At 39.7% G+C, this 24692-nt stretch overlaps 1 protein-coding gene across 1 annotated transcript; it reads right to left on the reverse strand.

Moving 5' to 3' along the window:
- Nucleotides 1-487: 487 nt before the first annotated feature.
- SULT6B1 (sulfotransferase family 6B member 1) lies at nt 488-17938 on the reverse strand. The gene is made up of 7 exons (XM_036262232.1): nt 17710-17938; nt 15781-15893; nt 13305-13394; nt 10584-10710; nt 6314-6408; nt 2673-2829; nt 488-713 (listed from the first exon to the last, which is right to left on the reverse strand). The coding sequence occupies exons 1-7, from the start codon at nt 17906-17908 to the stop codon at nt 583-585; spliced, it is 912 nt and encodes a 303-aa protein (XP_036118125.1). The 5' UTR covers nt 17909-17938; the 3' UTR covers nt 488-582.
- Between the last annotated feature and the right edge of the window lie 6754 nt (nt 17939-24692).

The following is a 24692-nucleotide window of genomic DNA, read 5'->3' on the forward strand; positions in this document are numbered from 1 at the left end:
GTAGGGTACAGACTGACAAACCTCATAGGGCAGGGCAGGATGGGGGAGATTGGGAGAAGGGTGTCAATGGGAGAAAAAGGAGAAACATGTGTAACAAAAATAAATTAATAAAAATAAAAATAAATAAATAAAAAATAAATAAAATGAGGAAAATAGCTCTTATATATACTCACACATTCACCATTTCTGGTGTTCTTTATTCCTTTGTGTAGATTAAAATTTCTATCTGGTATCATGTTCTTTTTGCCTATACCACTTTGTCTAATATTTCTTGTAGTACACATATGTTAGGGACTATTTCTCCCAGTTTTTTAATATATAAAAGGTCTTTATTTTATCTTCATGTTTGATAGATTTATTTAATATCTCTTTTGTAGCTAAATGGCCTTTCCTCAAAAAGTGAACAAACTTAAGTTTTTGCTGAAAAACTTCAGATATTATCATTATTAAGTTTGTTTTATTTATCTCTACATGTTATTAATCTATCATTATTTGATTTTTTGATCAATTTATTATTTAATCATTTAAATTCAGTTATCATTAAGGAAAATAAAATACCTAGGCCTGATGAACCGACCAGAATTAAGCTTGGCAATACGATTCATACTTCAGCTTTGTTCCTAGAACAGTGCCTGCTAAGCACTCTTGGAATTTTTCATCCATTTCCTGGTTCTGAGTTGCATTGAACAGATTGTGCCAATCACCAACTTCACCTACAACACACAAAAAAGAGTAGACCCAGACATCTGTTAGAATATTTTTTCTTGCTTTTACCATTTTTCAGTGTAATTTTTCTCTTTGATATATGTGAAAATGGACACATGAAAAAAAAAATCAGTCTTAAAAACAAATGGAATTCCTCTTGTAAAATTAACAGTACCCATTGGGGCCTCCCTGCCCGTGGTGTGGTAGGGGGCGTGCTTTCTTTATATCACTGAGTAGACCCTTGACCTCAATGATCTCCTATATTCACTTCTTTCCCAACATTCAGGAATTAAAATTCTAGCTTTAAAAAAACATGCTCACCCGAGGATATTTTTCTCTTTATCTTCAGATAGAGTGGGAGGGAGCGGGAGAGAGAGAGAGAAATATCGATGTAAGAGAGACACATCGACTGGTTGCCTCCCACACGACCCCAACCAGGGCCAGGGACAAACTGCAACTGAGGTACATGCCCTTCACTGGAATCAAACCCACGACTCATTGGTCTGTAGCTGATGCTCTACCGCTGAGCTAAACCGGCCAGGGCTTCCTTTAAAATCTTTTGATAATTTGGGTTGAAGTTATAAGTTCCTTGTTGTATAGCCATTGAAATTTGCTTATAAAGACATGAGGAAATGGCCCGGCCAGTGTGGCTCAGTGGTTGAGCATCCACCCATGCACCAAGAGGTTGCTGGTTCGGTTCCAGGTCAGGGCACATGCCCAGGTTGCAGGCCAAATCCCCAGTGGGGGGCATGCAGGAGGCGGCCAATAGATGTTCTCTCTCATTGATGTTTTTATCTCTCTCTCCCTCTCCCTTCCTCTCTCTCTAAAATCAACAAAGAAAAAATAAACAAACAAAAAAAGACATAAGGAAATGTTTACATATATGAAGGGAATAAAATACAAAACTGTTTATAAAAGTCATCAACTATATAAAACACCATAGAATGAAGCTGGAAGAAACATGCCCAAAAGTTAAACCCGCCTCTGGTGGGAGAAGTGGGGATAATAATTTTTAATGCTTTTTCACTGCTTTCTGAATTTCCTATGAGAAATATTATTAAAACTCTTATTATTACATTATTTATTTTAGGATTTTTCTTTGGTATTTGCTTAATAATGTACAGAAAGGTTGCATTTCCCTCCCCACTTTAAAAATAGGTCTTCATTTGACAAAGTGTAGTAGAGTCAAGTAGATCTAAGTTCAAATTCTGACTCCATCATTTATCAGCTTTGTGACAACGGACAAATTAATATCTCTGAGCATGGTGCTCACATTTGTAAATGTAAGGATTTAATATCTTTTTGCTGTGAAATTTAAGCCCAGCAAAGGTCTGACACATGATAGAGGCCTAATAATTGATAGCTGTTGTTGTATGTGCTGCTTCTAAATCATATTATACTTTCATGATATATGCAATAAAATAAAACTGGCAGTCCCTAAGCTATATTATCATACATTTCCATAAGGAATTAGAATGTGATCATGAAATTTAATAAAATCAATGCCAGAGACAACTAGTTGCCTATCCAGTACTCATTTTCTTCTTCTTCCTTATTAACAAAACCCTAATTTTAATTGGGTAATAATGTGACCACCTTTTAAAAAATCACATTTCCCAGCCAACAGATATAAGAAGTCACAGAGTGAGGCTTCCAGCAAAGTTCTCCAAAGGGGTTTCACTCAGCTAATACACAAGATTCCATCTCTTGTCCTTCCCTTTTTATTTTAATAAAATAATCCTTTAATCTTAATGTAATGATGGAGCTCTAGCTGCTCCCTTGTCCTTACAAGGTGACAGGCAGGAAGGTAGAAGGGATGTGTACTCTGTGGGGCTGCCAGTGCCAGCTCCGAACATGTCCAGGCTTCTTGCGGACGGGAAGAAAAAGAAACACCGGCGTCATTTAGTCATATGGATTGCCTGTTACGGGGATACTGGTGGATGTCCTAGACACCAATGCAACTTTACCTTTGCGGAACAGGAACGGGCCAACAGCCCCGTGCGTTTCCTGGGACTTTGCTCGCATTGCCTGGAAGGTGCTCTGAGCGGAGAGAGTTTGAATCTGCTCCCCAGTGAGAGAGAATCCAAAGAACTCAGCAATTTGTTTTATTCCAGCAGCCAGATTCTGAAAACAAAATTTTATTTTATTATTATTTTTAATCCTCACCTGAGAATATTTTTCCATTTATCTTCAGACTGAGTGAGAGGAGAGAGAGAGATAGAGAGAGAGAGAGAGAGAGAGAGAGATCTTGATTGCCTCCCACATGACCCCAACCAGGGTCGGGGACCAAACTGCAACTGAGGCATGTGCCCTTGACTGGAATTGAACCTGTGACTCTTTGGTCCCTGGGCTGACATTCTAATTTCTGAGCCAAATCGGCCAGGGCTGAACACAAAGTTTTAAAGGATAATCTTCTTTCTATAAGAATTGTGCCATAAGCAAAAACACACTTCTTAGACAGAATGGATTTATTAAATCTAACTACTTAATTCATTTGTTTGTCTCTTTTAGATTTAATTTGATACCTCTGTATAAATAGTTGAGCCCTGGCCGGTTTGGCTCAGCGGTTAGAGCGTCAGCCTGCGGTCCTGAGAGACCCGGGTTCGGTTCCCGCTAAGGGCGCATACCTCGGTTGCAGTTTGTCCCCGGCCCTGGTCGGTTGTGTGGGTGGCAGCCACTCGATGTGTCCCTTCACATCGATGTTTCTCTCTCTCTCTCTCTCTGTTCCTCTCTCTCCCTCCCACTCTACCTGAACAAAAAATGGAAAAATGTCCTCGGGTGAGGATAAAAAAAATAAATAAATAAAAATAAATAGTTGAGATAGCCTTAGAAGATATTCTGTATTGATTTTACTTTATAGTTTAAATTTAAAATTCTTGTTAATATTTAGGATATAAATAATGACAGTAGGCATTAATAGTTTAAAACTTTATCTAAGATGATAGTCTTTTTTTTTTTTAAAGCGTCAGTTTGAACTAGCTGAGGAAATTAATATATTTGTACATGCTCATTTGAATTCTCTTTTCTTCTGAATCCTATTTATAGCTAATGTTAATTGCATCAAGAAAGTTAACGTTTAGAATCATAAAACTTGAAACTTATCTTGTTTGAATACCCTTGTAAATCATGAGCCTCCCTCCCCCACCCCACTGCCCCACCCAACAGTATCCTTGACCGGTGGAGATTCATAAAGTTTCTAGAACAGTTTCATAAACTGTATTTTATAAAACACTCATATAGCTCAGGATGGTTATAGATGTTTCATGAAAAAAAAAAAAGGAAAAAAGAAAAGGAGGGTGAAGGGTTGAAGTAAAATAAGCTTGGAATCCTCTGGGTTAAACAAAGGTAAGCCTTTTTTTTTTCCCCTCCAGAATCTCTCCATCTTTAACATGCCAATATGCAATGTGAATCTTCCAAAGGAGTATGCTATCTAATAGAGCAGTTATAAAATCAACTTTTGTTTATAAATCAACTTGAACAAGCAACTTCCTTCCAACCCCCAAGAAAGAATTATTAATATCTGGGGCAATACTAGCATTCTATGGAGGACAAGTTTTAGAAACATTATTCTAGACTAGAGGTAGAAAAGATTGAATAATTATGTTCTTTCATGTTATACAAATGCATCCTATAAACAGAAGAGCTAGATTATACTTGCTTTTGATAAGACAGGAGAGACTTGTGTTAAAAACACAATTCAGTTAGAGAGCATTTGACACACTCTCTTCTCAAGAACACAGTTTTTCACTGTGGTTCCAGGACTGTTTTTCCTCCTACCTCATTAGTTAGTCCTTCTTAGTTGCCTTTGCCGATTCCTCCACGTTTCCCCCAACTCTTTATATTGGAGGGCTCCAGGACACAGTTCTTGGTCTTCTCTTCTCTAGCCGTATACTTACATACATAGCTATGCAATCTCATGGCTTTAAATGCCATCTATGTGCCAGTGATTCACAAATTTGTATCTATAGCCCAGAGCTCTCTGCATTCAAGAGTTTTATATTCAACTGCCTATTCGACCTCTCCACTTGGGTGATTAACACACATCTCAAATGTAGCATGTCCAAAAATGAACCCCAGGTCACCCCCACAATTCTGCTTCACCTGCCATCTCCTCCTCAAATGATGGCAACTCAATCCTCCCAGTTGGTTAGGCCAATAATATTGGAGTCTATTCTGACTCCTCTTTTTCTCTCAGTACTTTTACCCCGTCCAAATCCTACTGGTTCTTCTTTTAACATCTACCCAGAAGTCAACTACTTCTCATCACCTCCACTGCTCCTTCTGGTCTGAGCCCCCACCTTCCCTTGGCTGGTCTCCTGCCTGCAGGATCCTCCTCACAGTGGTCCCCGTACAGTCTTTGCTCCTCTCCCGTCTGGTCTCACACACCAGCCAGGACGATCCTATTAAAAACAAGTCAACTCCTGCACTCCTCCGCTCGAATCCTACAGTGACTTTCCATCTCACTCAGAGTGAAAGCCAAAGTCATTTCAATGGACTGCCATGCCATTCCTCCCGCTCCACACCACATGGGTGGTGGTCTCACTGGTTAGCCCCCCTTGTTTCCTTCCTGCCGCTTACTCACACAGGAACTCCTACCCTAGGCCCTTTGCTTTAGTCAGTTCTCTCTGCCTGGAAAGCTTTTACCCTGGCTGTCCACTGGCTCACTCCCTCATCGCCTTCAGATCTTTGGGTCAATCGCATTCTCTCCGTGAGGTTTCCCTGACCATTCTATTTTATATGGGATTTGTCCAGCATCCCCACTCCCCACCCCCAGGCATTTCCAGTTTTTCTTGATCAGCTATGCCATTTCTTTTTTGTTACATATTATATACATTTTAATTTTTCTCGTGTTTATTATTTATCATTCTGCCCTCTTGCCTTCTCTGGTGAGAATGTAGCTTCTCCAGAGTAGTGAACTTTGTCTGCTCTGCTCACTGATGTATCACAAAGGACTAGAACAATGCTAAGCAGTCACTCGCCAAATGTTTGTAAATAAACAATTAAAAATTACACGGAGCCCTGGCCAGTTTGGCTCAGTGGTTAGAGCATCGGCCTGCGGTCCAGAGAGACCTGGGTTCGGTTCCCACTAAGGGCGCGTAACTTGGTTGCAGTTTGTCCCCGGTCCTGGTTGGTCGTGTGGGTGGCAGCCACTAGATGTGTCCCTTTCACGTTGATGTTTCTTTCTCTCTCTCTCTTTCTCCCACTCTATTTGAACAAAAAAATGGAAAAAAATGTCCTTGGGTGAGGATAAAAAAAAAAAATTATATGGAAAATCAGTTCACAGCTGAATGTATGTTCAATTAATCTCAGTTAAGACCCACCTATGGTTTTTCACATTCCTAATTTGGACCACCTATTATAAAAGGAAAATAAAGCAGCAAGTGTTGGTAATAAATTGCTAAGCATTCTTTTATATGTGTTAAATAACCAACCTAAGCACTTATGCATTGTTTTTTTCCCCTAGCACTATACCATATATTTGGAATATTGGAATATTTTTTAATTGAATGTACAACATGTGTTCATACAACCAGACATTATGAGTAAGTGTTCTGTGTTGTGCTTTATAATAAATCTTGCTATAGAAGATCAATAATCATATTCTCACCTCTTTCAGGTCTTCATACAGTATGAACTTAACATTTTCATCATCAAGATGTTTGTTCCAATTAATTGCAAAATCAAAATAGCTTCCCCAAGAAACTAAAAACACAAGGAAAAAAAAAAACTTCTTAAGGAATTTACATAACTGAGGTTAAAATGATAGATGGTTAATTTATACTCTAAAATATAAACTATATATGAATGAGTTTAAACAAGATGTTTACAAGTTACTACAAATCCCTGCTCCAAAAGAACTGGCATAAGGTAGTCCTATCGTCAGATTTTTGTTCATTTCATCCTTATAAATAATAGCACAACTAAGCAAGTTGTAAAATGGTTTGCTAAAAACTACCAGATAGTTATGAATATTGAGGTGAATAAAATAATTCATAAATAGTGAATGATTCATGAAAACTGACAGAGATAATGCCAGAACAAAATGATGAGACAGATATTATCTAGGCCAGTATTGTCCAATAGAAATTTAATATAAGCCATTATCTATAATTTAAATTTTTCTAGTAGCCACATTAAGAAAATCAAAAAGAAACAGGTGGAATTAATTTTACTATTTCATTTTATTTAACTCAATATACCCCAAAATATGATTACTTCAGCATGTAATTGACATAAAAATTATTAATAAAACATTACACATTATTTTTGTATTTTAAATCTTACAAGCCAAACTGCTAAGTTTTTATTAAAATCACTTGATGTGTGTTTTAGACTTCATAAAACTTTGAAAAAGTAGTTGCAAAAGTAGAAACAATTAGAAAGTAGATTCACTCAATTTGTACCAAACTTACTTTAAAAGTTTCCAATAAATGAATTGAGTCCTATTTTAAAATCTAAATTTAGCCCTGGCCGGTTTGGCTCAGAGAGTCCCAGGTTCGTTTCCTGCTGGGGGCACATACCGAAAATAAATAAATAAGTAAAATATAATAAAATAAAATCTAAATGTAAATTAATTAAAATAAAATAAATTAACTTCTCAATTGTACTAGTCACCTTTCAAGTGCTCGGTTGTCATGTGTGGTTAGTGGCTACCATACTGGACAGTGCAGAACTGACATTGATCAGCTGTGCTGGTTACTAACCGTGTGACTTGGAACAACTCCCTAAATCTCTTTGTGCCTTAGTTTCCTTATCTGTAAAATAAGGTTGTTGTGAGGTTTAAGTGAATTAACATGTCAAATGCCTAATTAATAGTACCAACTTAACAAATTTGAGCTATTATTATATCATTAATAATAATAATAATATTCTCATAATTATTATAATTATCATCATTATCACGAAGCCCTTGCTTGCAGCCAGGCAGTTTCTACATGTTTTATTTGTTGTGGCACATATAGTACGTTTCTTACCCACTATCCTGTACACTCCCTTCCTTGTTGCTAACCAAACCCTGATTATTTGGTTCTAAGCCGACCATGAGAAAAGTGTTCCCACTTTTCTGACTCCCTTAGAACTGTGGTCACAAGATATGGTTCTGGGTGAGACACAAACAGGGCTCTGCTGGAAGGTTTCTAGCAAAACTGTTGCTGTCTTGAGCATTCTTCATGACCTGAAGGTGACAGTTAGAGAGACAGGAGCCAACCAGAGAGCATGTTGTAAAAAACAAGAAGGGTCAGGCCAAGGGAATGTCAGAGACACTGGCTCTCATCACTGGGCTGCTAAACCAGTTTGGCGAGAAAAGGAAAATCTCTGTGTTTAGGTCACCTCCGTGAGATTTCTGCTCTTCCAAATGTACTATTAAGTGACACACATACATTTTACACTTTAATATTTAGAGCAATCCAATGAGATAGGTAAAATTTTTATGCCCATTTTTGTTGATGGGAAAATAGAAGCCCAGAGTGTAAGTAACACTTTTAAGCCCACGCAGGTAGTAGTTATGGGTATTGCATCTTTCAGTCAATCTGACACTAGGCCTAGTGTTGCCAAACAAAATGCTGTTCTGTCAACCTCCTGTAGGTCAGATACTCTTATAGGTACTTTACAAGTAAGAAAACCCAAGTTCAAACAGATAATGAGTTGCTCAAAATCACCCAGGCAGTGAATGATTTGAACTTGACTTTGAGTTCTAGCTCTGCTACTTAATGGCTATGTACTTTCTATACCTCTATTTCTTTCTTATAAAATGGGGATAATAACAGTATTATTCATATAGGGGTCTTATGAGAATTGGATTTTAATAACATGTGCTAAGGGGAACATGTAGTAACTGCTCAGTAAGTGGCAGCTATTTTATTTTATCTAATATTAATCACTAATATAAGAAGTGGTGAACCCCAATCCAGGCCTTCTCATTCCAAATCCTACACATTTTCCAATGTATTCAGCTGCCTCCATATATTGAATTTAACAAGCTCACAAGGCAGAAACTCCATCCAAGTTATCACCACCATATCTAATAACTGTCAATCAAATAATTAGGCCAAAAGGATGAACAGGGCAGCAAAGATTCCCTAAAATAGACTGTCCCAACGGCAACAGGTTTTTCATGATTGATGTTTCAGATTTGCATTAACTACCTCCATCCAATCCTAGTGAGTGGTTACCAGACAAACCAAAGCTTTCTTAATGGTGCTTCATAAACACCAACTGTGTACTCCCCCCACCCCCAACAGCCCAATCCCAATATTGAATCTTTACTAAGGAGCCAGTGCTGTGCTCAGTGTCCATGCATGTGGGATGGGATGACATTACTGTGCTGACCACCTTTAAAAGCAATCCTCTTAGAGGGACCTGGCAATGACTTCTCTTCTAGGCTCACCTGCATTAATTCTTCCTTCTACACTGTGAAGACGCAACAGAGCCACTACTAAAAGAAGGCATTTATTAATCTGTGGCCGCTGTACCCATGGAAGTAGAGTCACTGCTACTTACAGGCAGTGGAACCACTGGCAAGCGATTCAACTTTTTTGATTAGTTGTCATTTGTGCAATGGAGCGAAGACTGCCTGGCTCATAGGTTGTTACGGTCTTGAATGAAACCACGGATATATAACACCTCATTTAATACCTGGAGCATTAGTAGATACTGCTAAAATTATAGTTATTTACATGGCCTAACAAAAACTTTTTTTCCTTTCTGGCAAACAAACATCTGAGTTGTGGTTACTTAGTGTCATGGTTTTATCTATTTTTGTTTTTTATCATTGTGTTAGAGACTTAAGGGAAATGAACTAGAAACACTTCTCTGCATGACTCTTTTTTTTTTTATCCTCACCTGAGGACATTTTTCCATATTTTGTTCAGATAGAGTGGGAGGGGGAGAGAGAGAGAGAGAGAGAGAGAGAGAGAGAAGCATCGACGTAAAAGGGACACATCGAGTGGTTGCCACTCGCACGACCTAACCAAAGCTGGGGACAAACTGCAACCGAGGTGCCCTTAGTGGGAACTGAACCCAGGTCTCTCTGGACCGCAAGCCAACGCTCTAATCGCTGAGCCAAACTGGCCAGGGCTCTGCATGACTCTTTTATAAGCCTCTTTGTCCCATGTCTGTATGGTCACTCAATACTCATAGTCAACATATAAATTATCTAAATTATTATTGTTTTATTTTTATTTTTTGTTAATCCTCACCTGAGGATATTTTTCCATTGGTTCCTAGCCAGAATAGAATGGAAGGAGGGAGGGAGGGAGGGAGGGAGGGAGGGAGGGAGAGAGAGAGAGGCATCAACATGAAAGAGACACATTGATTAGTTGCCTCCTGCACGACCCCAACTGGGACCAGGTATCCCAGTAGTGTGCCTTTAACCGGGAATTGAACCCTCAACCCTTTGGTCCACAGGCCAACACTCTACCCGCTGAGCCAAACCAGCTAGGGCTCTAAATTATTTTTAAAAACAGTACTTTATTGTTTGATGCACAGAACTGATGGTGCTATAAAACTTCATTTAGAAGTTATTTTTGGGCCCAGGCAGTGTGGTTCAGTGGATTGAGCGTCATCCCATGGACTGAGAGGTCCAGGTTTGATTTCCAGTCTGGGCACATGCCCGGGTTATGGGCTCGATCCCCAGTAGGGGAAGTGCTGACTGATGTTTCTCTCTCACATCGATGTTTCTATCTTTCTCTCCCTTCCTTTGACTCTAAAAAAATCAATAAAAACATATTTAAAGAAAATAAAAATAAAACAAAAGTTAATTTTGGTTCCTGAATCCACCTTAATCTTCTTTATTTCTTTACCCTAAAACATCATTTGAATTTTTGTAATTATGTAGTCATCTGTCAAAGTAAGAAGAATTCTTTTACCAACAACTATACCTTGTCCTTTCATGAACTGTCTGAAGAATTCATCCCAAGAGCCATAGCTTGGAATATCAGGTACATCATTGTGGAAATGGAAAAAAGATACTGCAGTATCTTTAGGATTTCGAAATATCACCAATATCTAGGAAGATAAAACCAAGTTCATTGATTTAGGTTTGTGTTTTGAACTTTGGAAAAGTGTAAAGGTGAGCAATATCATGTGTCCTTTTGTATGCTACATAATTTTGTTAATATGTAGGGAAAGAATGATGCTAGGAAACAGGAATTGGAGGTGACAGATGGGGAAGTCTGGGGAAAGGGGAGAAAAGAAGAAAAAGAACACTAAAGTTGTAGGAGAGGATTCTTGCTAAAGAATTTAGACAGTAAAGAGGCAGATGTAGGAGATATAAACAGGAATAACGAGCAAGATCACAGCGCATGATCTGAAAGGCTAACCCCCTAAACAAAGTGAAAAATGCAAAGTAACATTAAGGACAATTGAAACAACATTAAAAGTTTGGTGTCAAAAGATCAGTGAATGGCAAGCCCACTTTCTGGGGCCCAAGGAGTGATGGGTGATGTAGATGTAGAACCTCTGACTTCTCATGTTATACTATCTTCTCTGATGAGGAATGAATTTCCTCTTCTGAACGAAAACTGTGAAATAAACATTGTAAAGAGCAAACTGAAACCCACAAGCACCAAAGATTACAGGAGAACATCTGGCTGCTCCAAGTTAATTTACTCAGGCCTTCTGGCCTGATGAGTTCCATTGAAGAACCCAGTATTGAACACGGCTGATGGCCACTAAGGAGCCTGAGATCACACGCAAGAGCTTCAGAAGACTAGAAATTAGCAGACTTCATTTCAGGTTCAGAAAGGAGGTAGGCATGGATTTGCAAAGTACAGATGTGTGAACCTGACTTCCATCAGGAGGTAGTTTTCTAGAGTTGACTAGATAGATGATCTGGGGTCACATAAAAGAGGAAGAAGTAACCACCAGAGAACAACATGGGTTCTCTAAGAACAAGTCCATGCTAACGAACACCAAGTTTTTCTTGGACATAGTTTCTAAATTAGTAGATTAGTTGCTAATTATTTCTCCTACAAAAATGGAAGATTGTAAACTAAAAACAGAAGCAATTAGGCATAGACAATTCATGTGCAAAGGAAGGAGGCTAAATAATTAAGGTAAACATGCCTGGAGATTTTTTTTTTATGGCATTTCCATTATGTGAGTAGGCCATCATCAGTTTAATGAGTGATTTAGGTAAAGATATAGGAGGTATATGTGTCATATTTGTAGATGACATGAAACTGAGAGGGAATTGGGATCTCAAAACACCTTGTCAGTCCAAAGAAACACGGAATACAATTGAATATAGATAGATAAGCTGGGGTCTAGGTCTTTCACTTAGATCTAAAACTCACCCCTTGGCCCAATCCACATATAGCAGATTTTTGTCACTTGAGGGTGTTACATTTGAGGCTTTGACTAACACTCATAAGTCGCCGTGGCTTGTAGCAGTTCATGATTTTACAAAGCCATACATTTGAACAGTGAGAGCCAGCTGGTGTGTGGACAAATCCCTGGCATCAACCGTTTCCCTTGCCTCTTGCTTTTCTTGCTCTTGTATTCGTGTGATAGTGAAACTGTTTCACTCCAAATCCAAATGTTTTATGAATTAGCTCTGTTTCTTATGGAATAGTTAAGGGGAACACAGTCAACTAGATTTGTGATTATATTTAATTACAGTGAACAGGGGAAATTATATGTTCAAGTGGCTATTTCGGATTTGGGAGATTCTCAATAGAAAGACTATTTAACAGAGCTGTCCAAAGTTGGTGTACGTGATAGAGGTGCTCAGTCATAGTCCAGATAGCCACTTAGTGGAATTCAAACACCTCGTGGGGATTGGCGTAGACAACCTGTAAGGTATTTTCCAGTTCTGAGCTCCTAGGATCCTGTGCCCCAGCAGCCACAAGGCACTAACTCTACGCTGCCACTTCCCTAGCGATTTCCTCCCTCCTCCATCATCTCCCCTCCTTCCCGTTACCATTGCAGGTATCTTAGCTGTTTCCCTCCTTTCACTTTCCTTGCTATTATTGCCCGAACCTCTCATTCTCATTAGTGGCTTTCAAGAATTTGAATCCTTATTTCTATTAATTCTCATCTTTGCTCCCGAGACAGAGAGAAGAGGCACCTAGAAATAAGGAATCGGGGAGAGACAGGTGAAAACACACAGGATTGGGTAAAAACTAATAATTATGATAATAGATCAATACTATTTAATGAAACAAGATTTTTAAACAACTAAGAGCAGCCAAAGCACCTATAATTATTTACATGAAGTTTGCTATTACATATGAAATTCAGAAATAACATAGTTTCAGACTTTAAGTAAATAGTGCTCACCAGATAAAACCAAAGGAACGCTTTTTGCTCATTTTCCTTCGTTGTATTCTTTTGTTAAACACTAAATATCCTAGTGGGGTTCTGAAATATCTTCACTACAAAATGGATTTTTAAATGTGTATATCCTAGCTGAAAATTCCCTTCATTTGATTGTAAGTACAACGGATATGTCTGAAGAAAGTAGTAAAAAAAAAGCCCAAATCTCACACTTTATTGATTAAAATTGTATGATGAGTAGCACATTCATCATTTAACTCAGATAGCCAATAGCTATACATTAAAAACTTCAAACTGAAATGCCAGTAGGAAAGGACACTCACTTTGGCTTTCTTCTTGAAGATGGACCCCGGTAATTTGTCATAATGGAGGTGAGTTGCCAAAATCCTTGGTGATGGAAACTGTTTCATTCTCTAAAAAACATAAACAATAGGGTGAAGGCACGCATGCATGTGCGTTTGTGTGTGTGTGTGTGTGCGTGTGTGCATGTGCTGTGAATCACTCCTAAGTTTAGTATCTAACTGGAAGTTTAAGCATTACTACTGCTGTGTCGTCTCTTCTTTCTCCTCCAATTTTTAAAAAATTTCTATTTCTTTTGTGGGGATGAGGAGTGGAGAATCATAAATGAATAAATAGTTAAAATCTTCTTTTGAACTTTCTTGGATACTGCTTATCTTTTTTTTTTTTTTTGGTCATTTTTTGAAAAATGTACTTTTCCCACAATCATACCAAATATTTTGTTCAAGAATGCTCATAATCTGCAATCCACGCTTTCACTTAATTTGTATCTCTTTTACATTCAAGGTTTTTAACAAAAATATTCAAGTCTTTCCATAGCTCCTTCAAATCCATTTTTAACATCTAGATCTATTTTGTTTTACCAATAAAACTCCATTCAGTCATAGATCCCAATAGAACCTGAAAGTGTACAGTCACTTAAATATCTGAGAAATAGTTTATGAGACAAATTCTTCAGTATAAGGACTTGGTGATTTTTTTTTGTAATCTACCAATACTTTTACTTATGTATTGTTTTAAATTTTATTTTTAGTTACAGTGTACATTCAGTATTTTTTTTTTTTTATTACTTTCAGGTGTACAGCATAGTGGTTAGACAATCACATCCTTTGCAAAGTGATCTACCATCCTTTTAAAAATGAAGTTTAACCTATTTAATCTGCCAGGGTTAAGGGTTTCATCTTAAAACCAGATCTTTAGTATAGGTTATGTGGGGGCAAGGGGAGGGGCTAAGGCATCGAGTATCTATTTCCACGCTTGTAGAGATTACTCACTGCTTGGCCAATTATGTCATAAGTGATAAAATGATATTTAGACATTTATATTCAATTGTTTTGGGAAAACTTAGTGAAGATTCCAACTCAAGCATGAAGGCAAAAAATGAGGTTTTAAAAATTAAAAAAAAAAATTAAATCAATAATATGGGTCCAAGTGATGATTAAGAGTCATAATACTTGATTTACATAATATTGCACTTTTTAGAGTTGGACATACTTTTACATCCATTCACAGTAATCCTCTCAGGTAGAGATATTGTAACCCCCATTTTAGAGATTAACAATGGGCTTTGAGGTTTTAAGCCCTTTGTGAAAAATCACATAGGTGGCAATTTTCAGATTAAGTTATAGCGTCCTTTTTCCACCAAATTGCACAGCCAAAAATCACATAAAGACATAGGAGAAATGCTAAAGTTTCTAAAAGGGTTAGAAAAATATCCAAGGGAAAAGTGGGAGTTAATTGTAACAAAACGAGATAAACACATAATAATATGGTCATGAAAATGTGTGATATAGTCGAACTGTGAGCAATGTAAAGACCAGATATAGCTACATCTTGTTTAAGAAAATGTATGTATTTTAGAAAAGTTTTCTGTAAAGTGAATAACTTTTCTGTGGAGCTCACCCTCTCACTTCTATTGTAAAACAAAAGGCATATTGCATGAAACAGTACTTTTGTTCTTAGGTATGATGACATTACAAACATACAGAAAATATCTTTAAAACTACCTTGAGAAAAAAATATAAACATTTCCGATTACAGTGACAAATTACAGATATTGAAAACCCAAATACCATTTTGAGTTTAAACACTTTCCAGAAGCCCTGGAGCTATAGTCATCTGTCTCACTCACCTTACAGAACACTTGCATGTTCATTTAGATGCTTTCAGAAGACTTCATTTTTACTAAAGCTTCCCCCCACCCTGCCCCTCACCCTTTTTTCTTAATCCTCACCCAAGGATATTTTTACATTTATCTTTAGTTGGAGGGGGGGGTGCGGAGAGAGAGAAACATCGATGTGAGAGAGAGACACTGACCGGCTGCCACCCGCACGACCCTAGCCAGGGCTGGGGACTAACCCCAATCGAGGTACGTGCCCTTGGCCAGAATTGAACCTGGGACTCGCTGGTCCACAGGCCGACGCTCAACCCACTGACCCAAGCCAGCCAGGGCCACCCTGCCTCTGTTTAAAATTAACTGGCTAGGCCAGGTAGAGGTTAAGAACTCAAATCAGAAAACTTAAATTCAAATCTTAGCTCTGCCATTTATTACACCTCTTGGCCTTGGGCAAGTCTCTAACAGTTTTACCTTTTGTAAAATGGTAAGACTATTCTGTAATATAATGAGATGATCCCTGAAAACCTGGGGATATGCTAAGCACACAATAAGTTGCAATAATTGTTAGTATTATACTTTCAGAACTCAAAACTAAAAGATCCCCAAAACAGAAGAAATCTTTGTTTGATAATTTGCCATAAGTTTAAAGGCTGTTTTGTACTAACCTGGTATTTTTCTGGGTCTCCACATTCAAGAATTGGAAATTCTGGATATTCATACTTTTTTTTAGAATCAGCAAATATTAACTCACTAATGATGTGAAGAATCCAATTTGAACCTACAAGAGAAATCAGACAAAGTTCATTGAAGTCTTGACAGTAAAGACTGTCAAGCATATACATCATAAAAATTAAAATCTACCACCATTCTGTGCCTTGTACAGTTGGCTCTTCTGCGTTTAAAATAACCTGGGCTATGGAAAGAAACAAAGGTTTGTAGAAAACAGTATTTACTTACACTAATATAAACTTCAACTTATGCCCTGGCTGGTTTTGCCCAGCGGTTAGAGCATCGGCTCTCAGTCCAGAGAGATCCAGGTTCGATTTCCGCTAAGGGCACATACCTCGGTTGCAGTTTGTCCCCAGCCCCATTTGGGGTCGTGTGGGTGGCAGCCAGTCAATGTGTCTGTCTCACATCCATGTTTCTCTCTCTCTTCTTCCCTCTCTCTCTCTTGCTCTATCTGAAGATGAATGCAAAAACTGTTCTCGGGTGAGGATAAAAAAAAAAAGAAATTCAACTTATTTCTCAGACTTCTCCTTTAACAAGAGACAGTACTTCTTTTTAAATTTAGAATAGGTTCCTTATAGAAAAATTTTATGCCGTGGTAATGATTGTTTATTATATATCATATGGACCTGGAGAGTATTATGCTAAGTGAAATAATCCAGTCAGAGAAAGTCAAGTATCTCATGATCTCATTTATTTGTGAAATATAATGAACAAAGTAAGCTGATGAACAAAACAGATCCAGAGACATTGAAGTAGGGGACAGACTAACAAACCTCAGAGGGAAGAGGGGTGGGGGAGGAAGAGATAAACCAAAAAACTGATATGTATATATGCATAACCAGTGGACACAGACAACAATGTGGTGAAGGCAGGGCAGGGCGGGAGTGGGGAGGAGGGGGTCAATGAAGGAAAAACAGGAGGAACATCTTTATTCAACAATAAAGATAAATTTAAAAAATAAATAATATTTTCAATAGGAGTATATAACTTTGATTTTATAAAAACACAGCATCAGTTAAGAGAAAAAAAACTAATGAGTGAAGTTGGCTTTAATAAACACTTAGAAAAAAATCGTTTAAAAAAAATCAAAAGTTGACTGTGTAAAATAGGATAATGTAGATTCTTAATGTCTTATCCTCCACTGATGAATGGTCATTGTAAAACTGGTTTGAGAAACTGGAGGATTGATGTTTGACCCTGAAAAAGAACCTATAACATGGAAATCATTTAAAAAATTATGGACATGGCCATGCTTTTTCTTCAGTCAAAAATCAAGATGAGCCCTGGTCGGTTTGGCTCAGAGGTTAGAGCATCGGCCGCAAACCAAAGCATTTGGGTTCGATTGTGGTCAAGGGTAAGTACCTCGGTTACAGTTCATCCCCAGCCCTGGTCAGGGTCGTGCAGGAGGCAACAAGTTGATGTGTCCCTCTCACACGGATGTTTCTCCCCACCCCCTACTTTCGCTCTATCTAAAGATAAATGGGAGAAAAAAAAATCCTCGGGTGAGGATTAAAAATCATCATCACCATCATCATCAAGATGAAACAATGTCTACTACTCTCGGTGCTCCGTGGCAACCGGACTTTCTTGCGCTCCTGTTTCTGCATCTACCTCCTTTTACCACCCACCAGCAGTCATAGTCACTTCACACACATCTCCTTCCTCAGATCCTGCGGCTCCTAAATTGAGCAGTTCTAATGATTGACTTTCCAACCTGTGCTCTTAGCCATCCTGCCCATCCTCCTCACTGATTTTTGGCCAGCTTCTTGCAGAGATGAACTGCCTTTCTCCCACCGTGGCCTAGCATCCTGCCCAAACTACGCACTATGAAAAAGCGGCCTTGGAGAACACAAGCTTGTCTTTACCGCACTTTGGATAAGATGCCAGCACTATGTCATCGCTTCTGGCTTCAAAGGTGTCCAAGGCTTGGAAGGTTTCTGTGGTGCACATGGTGACTGGGTAAGGAATCCCCTGATAGGTGAAAAGCAAGTGAGAAAGCGCTGTTTCTTTTGATTTTTCCAAAGCTTCATCGATGTAGTCAATAAATTTGGACTTATCGGCCATGCTGGCTCTGTGTTAATGAAGCTGCTCTGTAGGGGCAGTGATAGCTTTTAATGGAGCGCCTCAGGAGGGAGAATAAAGCTCCTCCCTTTCACATGAGAAGGAAGTCATTTACTTCTCATCCAACACCCACTCCCAGCTTTTTTTAATGCTCAACTCTGACAAAAGACAAGCCACAGGTGCAGAACAGGCTGAGGATCAGAGAATATTACCCCCAAGGGTTGATTATATTACCCTTATAGGCAAATTCCCACCCCCCACCATGAAGGTAAGAATGGAATCTTTTAATAGACAATTATAGATATTAAATATCTAACAAATAGTAATGTAACTGATTCAGGCATACGATTTTCTTATTAGCAAAAAGCAACAAGTACTTATGAAATAAAACCTCAGCTCTGTCTTCGGTTGATAGCTTTGCACTAATGGGATGGAGGTAATTTTTTAATTTATTTTTTAATACTCACCCGAGGATATTTTTCTATTTATCTTCAGATAGAGTGGGAGGGAGAGAGAGGGAGAAAAGGGGAGAGAGAGAGAAACGTCGATGTGAGAGGGACACATCGACTGGTTGTCTCCTGCACAACCCTGACCAGGGCTGGGGACAAACCGCAACAGAGGTACGTGTCCTTGACCGGAATTGAACCTGTGACTCTTTGATCCACGGGCTGACGCTCTACTGCTGGGCCAAACTGGCCAGGGATGGGATGGAGGTAATTTAGTGGGGTGGAAAAGAGCCGGTGATTTAGAGGCAATTCTAAACACTAGGCTCAGATCTGCCACTTATTGGCTCAAGAGATTTAGAAATCTGAAGACCTGAGTTTGAATCTTGGCTCTATCACTTGCTAGTTGTGTAATTCTGAGCTCACAACACACATGCAAAGGCCATTGTAAAATGGGGATAATGGGAGCTGCTCTTCTTGACCTATTTAACAGTAGAGTTGTAAGGTTTATAGAAGGGAGATGCTTTGTCAAGGGGAACTCACAATGCAATGGTGTCTCTTGTGCTCTGAGTCCCTTCCCTGCTGGTCTGTTTCTTGAGTGAGATGATCACTCTCTGAGATAGTCTTTCACCAGCAGTCACTCTGTTTCTTGTCCTTTGGATACCTTGAACCATCACTCTCACCTCATTTGCAACTTGGTGTGGCCCTGGGGGTAGTAGGAGGTGAGCAGAAGTAAAGGTTGCAACTCCTGGCCATATTCGTAACAGAAGTTGATTGTTCTCTGATTCTTCTCTATCCCCTTTCTCACACCTGCAGGACAGGCATGATGCTGGCCAGCCCGATTTGCAAATTCAGAGAAAAGCAGGTCTCCAGGGTTTGGTAGATCAAGACAACCTGGTGAAATAAAGCCACCGTTCCATGGCCCACCCTCCAAATAACCAATCTCCTTCTAAACTGAATTGGAAAGGATACGATTGTCTTATCGTGTTGGACCCACTAAATTTTTAGTCTCTTTGGTACAGTAATTTAGCCTATATCCTAACTAGTACACTTTCTGGGTCAAAATTTACTCTTTGTCCTCTTCTTTTTATATATATATATATATTTCTTTATTGATTTGAGAAAGAGAGAGAGAGAAACATTGATGAGAGAGAACATCCATCAGCTGTCTCCTGCACGCCCCCCACTGGGGACTGGGCCCACAACCTGGGCATGTGCCCTGACTGGGAATCGAACTGGTGACCTGTTGGTGCATGGGTCGATGCTCAACCAGTGAGCCACACCAGCCGGGCTTTGTCCTTTTCTTAAGTCATGTATCCACAAACATAGGCTGAATTTTCTCCTTTCTCTCCCATTCTCTTCTCCACATCATTCTTATTCTTCTTCTTCCATTTTTATCCCCTCCAATCCCAGGAACATAGTTTTATAAAAACTCTATTAACCCTGGCCAGTTTGGCTCAGCATTTAGAGCATCTAACAAAAACTGATGACTTGTGTGTACCAGACATCCTTCCAAGCTGGTAAGATTACATGGATGATTGACTGTAACTTCATATTCATAGTAGTCCTATGAAATCAGTGTTACTACTGTTACCACTTCCCAGGTAGGTTCAGCAGAGTTTTAGGAGCTAAGAAGAGCTGTTTCAGAAACTGGGCCTGGAATGCAGGCTGAGTTTCCCCAGCAAGAAGGCAATTGCAGCGAGAGCTTTCTTAGAGGTCCCAGGTGTAGTCAGCGCCATGGTATTCTTGGTGCTTCTTCACCTGCTAAAGAAGCCAGGCCACAAGACTTTTCACTGAAAAGCAAAACAAGACAAAACTCTCATGTTCTGAGGAGAGAGATTTTTATGACCACAGGGGAAATAAATTTCCTGGGTTCAAGAACACTTTATTTAGTAACGGCATTTTGGGAAATCAGTCAACTGTACACGGCAATTGTGAGATGCATTCTAATTTCAGAAATGTTAACCTATGGAAACACATGCATCCTAGAATAGAGGAAATTTTCTATGTCAACAGAAAGTATCTTACTGAGGCAGTGGTGGACGTAGGAGGGCAACTTTTAATCTCCATTTTGAGAGGAAAGAACTGACCCAAGTGAGAGCCTAATTAGGAAAAGTTATGTGGGTTTCATTATAGTTGATTATATTTTTTAAAGTTTGCAAACAGGTAAAATTAGAATATGAGAGTGCCTTACTATTTTTTTTAGTTTCCATACAGCGCTTCTCCTGGAAGGTCTTATTACCTTACATAATAAGAGGATGCTGTTCACTGTAGGTGGGAAAGTTGTGTATTTCATAATCCCCCCCCCCCCCGAAAAAAGGGTAGGGCTGGACTCTCTGCCAAGCTGCTTAGTGGGGTTGTCCCTTACATTGTACAGAGTCTTTGTTTCCTTGGGGAAGAGAGAATTTAAGACATTAATTCAAACGTTGTTATTGTCCTTTGCTTGCATCTTAGTGAGTAAAACATTAAAAAAAGACAATGTGGCTGGATCCTGTTCTGACACTAATGCCTGTAATTATAGGAGGATTCTGGGGCTGTTTTGAATGGGTAATATGAACATTGATTCTTGTTAGTGTCCCTAGGCTCAGGGCAACCTGTCATCCTCACAATTCTACATACTCGACTCTAATTGTTGTGTGCATGAGGGGAGGACACAATAGTAGGAATGATAGCAAAATAGCCTAGATTGCATGATGCGTTTGCGCTGGTGTGCGCCTTTGAGTACAGGTGGGCTTCATGTTCTATGAGATCCTGGCTTGCCCTTTAGCTCCTGGTTCCATTCAGGCCAGGGGAAGTGGTGGACTTCTCAGATACCTCTCGTAGAGTGCTGTCCTGGCCTGGCTCATGGCCCTGGTGACAGCAGCCTAGGAGGGTTATTTAAAGCTCCTTTCCTTGAGATTAAAGAGATCGTCCCTACTTACCCTCTTTGTCTTTTTTTTTTTTTTAGAGGGAGCGAAAACAGGTGACAAAAACACCTAGGGTGATTAAAATCAAGCCTGATTAGTAAACCAGGAATCAAGTAGCAGATAGTGACCGTGTGTCAGTTGACCCAAGGCTGGTTTTCAGGGGCTTGGAAATCAGCTCCTTCAGTTCTATCTTCCTCTCTGTGTGGTGCGGTGCCCCCTCAGAGACTTGTGCCTTTTTCCTCTTCTTTAGCAAGGGACATCTTCTTCCCAATGGAGTTTGGGATTGAAATTAACCTTGGAACCCTGAAGGTAGAGAGAGGGTATAATGTCTTTGTATTTGGGGAATTTACTTAAACGGGCTCCCCTCTTCAGAAGTTGAACACCAGGAAGGCAGGGCGGGGTCCAGGGGATAGTGGATGCTAGAAACATTTGGGATCCCAGGCCGCTGATCTGGTAACTCTTTGGCCTTCTAGATAGAGGGTAATGGAGAACCACTCCGCTCCAGGACTGGCAGCTGGCTGAGCAGGGGTCCTGCTCCCCACCGTCCTGCTTTGGGGACAGTGCCTCCAGAGGCTATAGCTCTCCACTTCTCTGTGTGTCCTGTGGCCATATGAAGGGAAGCCTGGGCCATTACCAAGATCCTGGGCTCGCTTGTCCAGTAGGTGCCCTTTGGCATCCAGCATCAATGGATCATCTAGACTAACCTAGACTGCCTGCTGCCTTGTGTCAGGTAATTAAAAGAGCTTTACCTTGAGGACCCCAGCCAGGATGGTTAGCTGCTCTTCCTCCAAGTTGAACATGAAAGAACAGACAGCAAACTTTCTAGACAGTGTTAATGTGGAAATCACCACTGCCTTTGCACTTATGACGACTACTGGGACTTTAGCCTGGGGCATGATGCAGCAAGGAGAATGTCCTTAGTCACTTGCATCCCTCTGCCAGAGTTTGCAAATCAGGATCACACTAGGAAAGTACAGCACTCAAAGGACCCTTTGGGAAGGGTGCTGGAGGCTTAGAGAAGGATCAACCAGATTTCTGAATGGAGGAATTTGAGCAATTGCACCTGGGGCTGGGATGGGGCAGGTTAATTACCCCTCACCCAATTATGTGGAGGCACAGCCCTTACACCTCCTATTTATGAATCCTTCCACTTGACACTTGTGAGAATCAGTGCCACTTTAAAGATCTGCCACCAGAGTCTCTCCCACCTGCCCCAACACCCTTGCCCTCTACCCCAATTCATTAATTGAATTAACTTGATAAGAGTCTCCACCAGAGTCTAAACTTTTCATGCCTGAAAACTTGTGGCCAAATGGTCCTTACCCCAAAACATACTTGTGAAATCTATAGTGAGGTCCAGGATGTGAAAGAAATGAGTATGAGGATGTCAAGTTTTGTATAATACTGTTAAAAACCCACCCCAATGAATAACCTCCCTTAATTAGTTTATATACACTCTCCCGTGGAAGTGATTGAGTTTCTGTGGAATTATTTTAGTCTGTTATCAAGTTTTATTTTCTTTTTTCAATCTGAACCATTTCAATGACTTTTTTGTCTTGTCATCCTGGTACCTCTAATACTGATGCTCTGGCATTTCAAATTAAAGTAGGGCCTGGCACAGAGTAGTGTATACTCTGTGTACACACACACACACACACACACACACACACACACATATATGGTCATTTAAATATATAATATCATGTCATTAAATATATATCATGTCATTTAAATATATATCATCTCACTTAAATATATAAGATATATATTTTAAGCAAATTGTTGATAGGGGTTGCTTTCAAAATGAGAACTATTTATTGTGGGTGAGTTTTTGAATGGGATGAATTTCTACAGATTGCAGATATCCTGGTGGGAGGGGAGAGAGGAACCTCAAGAGAGTAGACGATGCCTGGTGGTAGAGTTCTAAAAAGTTTTGAGAAAAATTGGTTATAGCAGCAAAAACAGTAACAGATAAAATAAAAAATAACAGTGCAATAAGGAGAACTTACGAGAAAAGCTTGAGAGAAAATCAGGTACATATTGTTGTAAGGTGTCAGTGAGATAACCAGAGAGGCCCAGCTGAATTGTAAAGGAGCACTTTATTCACCAGTGGGCTGAAGGGGGTTCTCCCCAAATCGAGAGCCCTGAGCCTTCTTTGTTGCCCGCTTATATAGACACAAACTACAGAGGAAAAAAACGACATTCTTGGTGCAGCTTTTGGCACTGTTAAGGGTGGGGGGGTGACTGATAGAAGGGGGAACAGGAGCAGCTGTTAGAGGTCAGGGCAATCATTAATCTCTTTCTTCTCATGGTTCCTCTGAGTTTCCCAAGGCCTTCATTAACCCCTTATCTTTATAGTTTTCTTTGGGTTTCTCAAGGCCCTTATGTTTACAAAAAAGAAACTGCCAGGGTGTATACATGCAGTAACTGAGGGTCAGAATGGAGTTATTACAATATTAATAGAATGGAGGTTCAAGCCAGAAGTAGTTTCTACAGAGCAAATAGGGGAAGTCAAGAGACCGTACCGAACACAAACGGTTAAGAGGATACCAGTAAAGTTGATGTAGTGGAAGAGATTGGGGCTCTGGATCTGTGTAGGCCTGAGTAATCTTGACTAATAATGACATTATTAGCTCTAAGTGAATATAGTTTATGTATCCGCATTTCCCACAATTTATGGCAGTTTAGTTGTGCAAATGAACCACATGTCCTGGACTGTGGGGGTTGGGTAGGAAAATTGGGGCAGTCAGGGAGAGCTTCAAGGAGAGGGACATCCTTTACCTGACACTGTCACTGACAGCTCCAAGTATCACCCCTTCTCTCAAACCTCACAGATTCCTTAGATCAGAAGCAAGTCCTAATAATTGTGTGCTCTTCGTTAGTTATTTGTGGATATGTTTTACCCTCCACTGGACTACAGTGTCAGGAAAGGCCAACCTGTGTCTATTCGGGCAGTCTAGGCTTTGTTTTGTACCTGGTACTTCAGCGGTCCTTTATATCTCTTTTCTCCCTAGCCCCCATCTTTATCCTAAATTGTGGGCATTACAGGCAGTGCTTCTCAAATTTTAATTTGCACCTGAATTGTCTAGGGAGCTGGCTAAAATACAGATTTTGATCCAATAGAACTGCAGTTCTAACGAGCTCCCAGGTGAAGCCAATATTGTTGATTCTTGGAGACTCTCACACTGGGGTTGAAGAGTGTAGAAAGATGTTTGAGTACAGGCTTTGAAGTTAGCCTCCTTGGTTCAAATCCGAGTTTTCTCTTATTAGTTGTGTGGTTGCGGGGTAAGCCGTCCCCCTTCTCTGTAAAATGAGATACTCACAGCATAGGGCTATTTAGGAATCGAATAAAAGAACGTATGTAGGCCGCAGTCAGGACAGGCTCCTAGCAAGAGAATAACAAATGACTTGCGGTGTGTGGGCGGGGCCAACGCCGGC

Source organism: Molossus molossus, unplaced genomic scaffold (genome assembly GCF_014108415.1).
Source record: "Molossus molossus isolate mMolMol1 unplaced genomic scaffold, mMolMol1.p scaffold_m16_p_15, whole genome shotgun sequence".
Taxonomy (NCBI): Eukaryota; Metazoa; Chordata; class Mammalia; order Chiroptera; family Molossidae; genus Molossus; species Molossus molossus.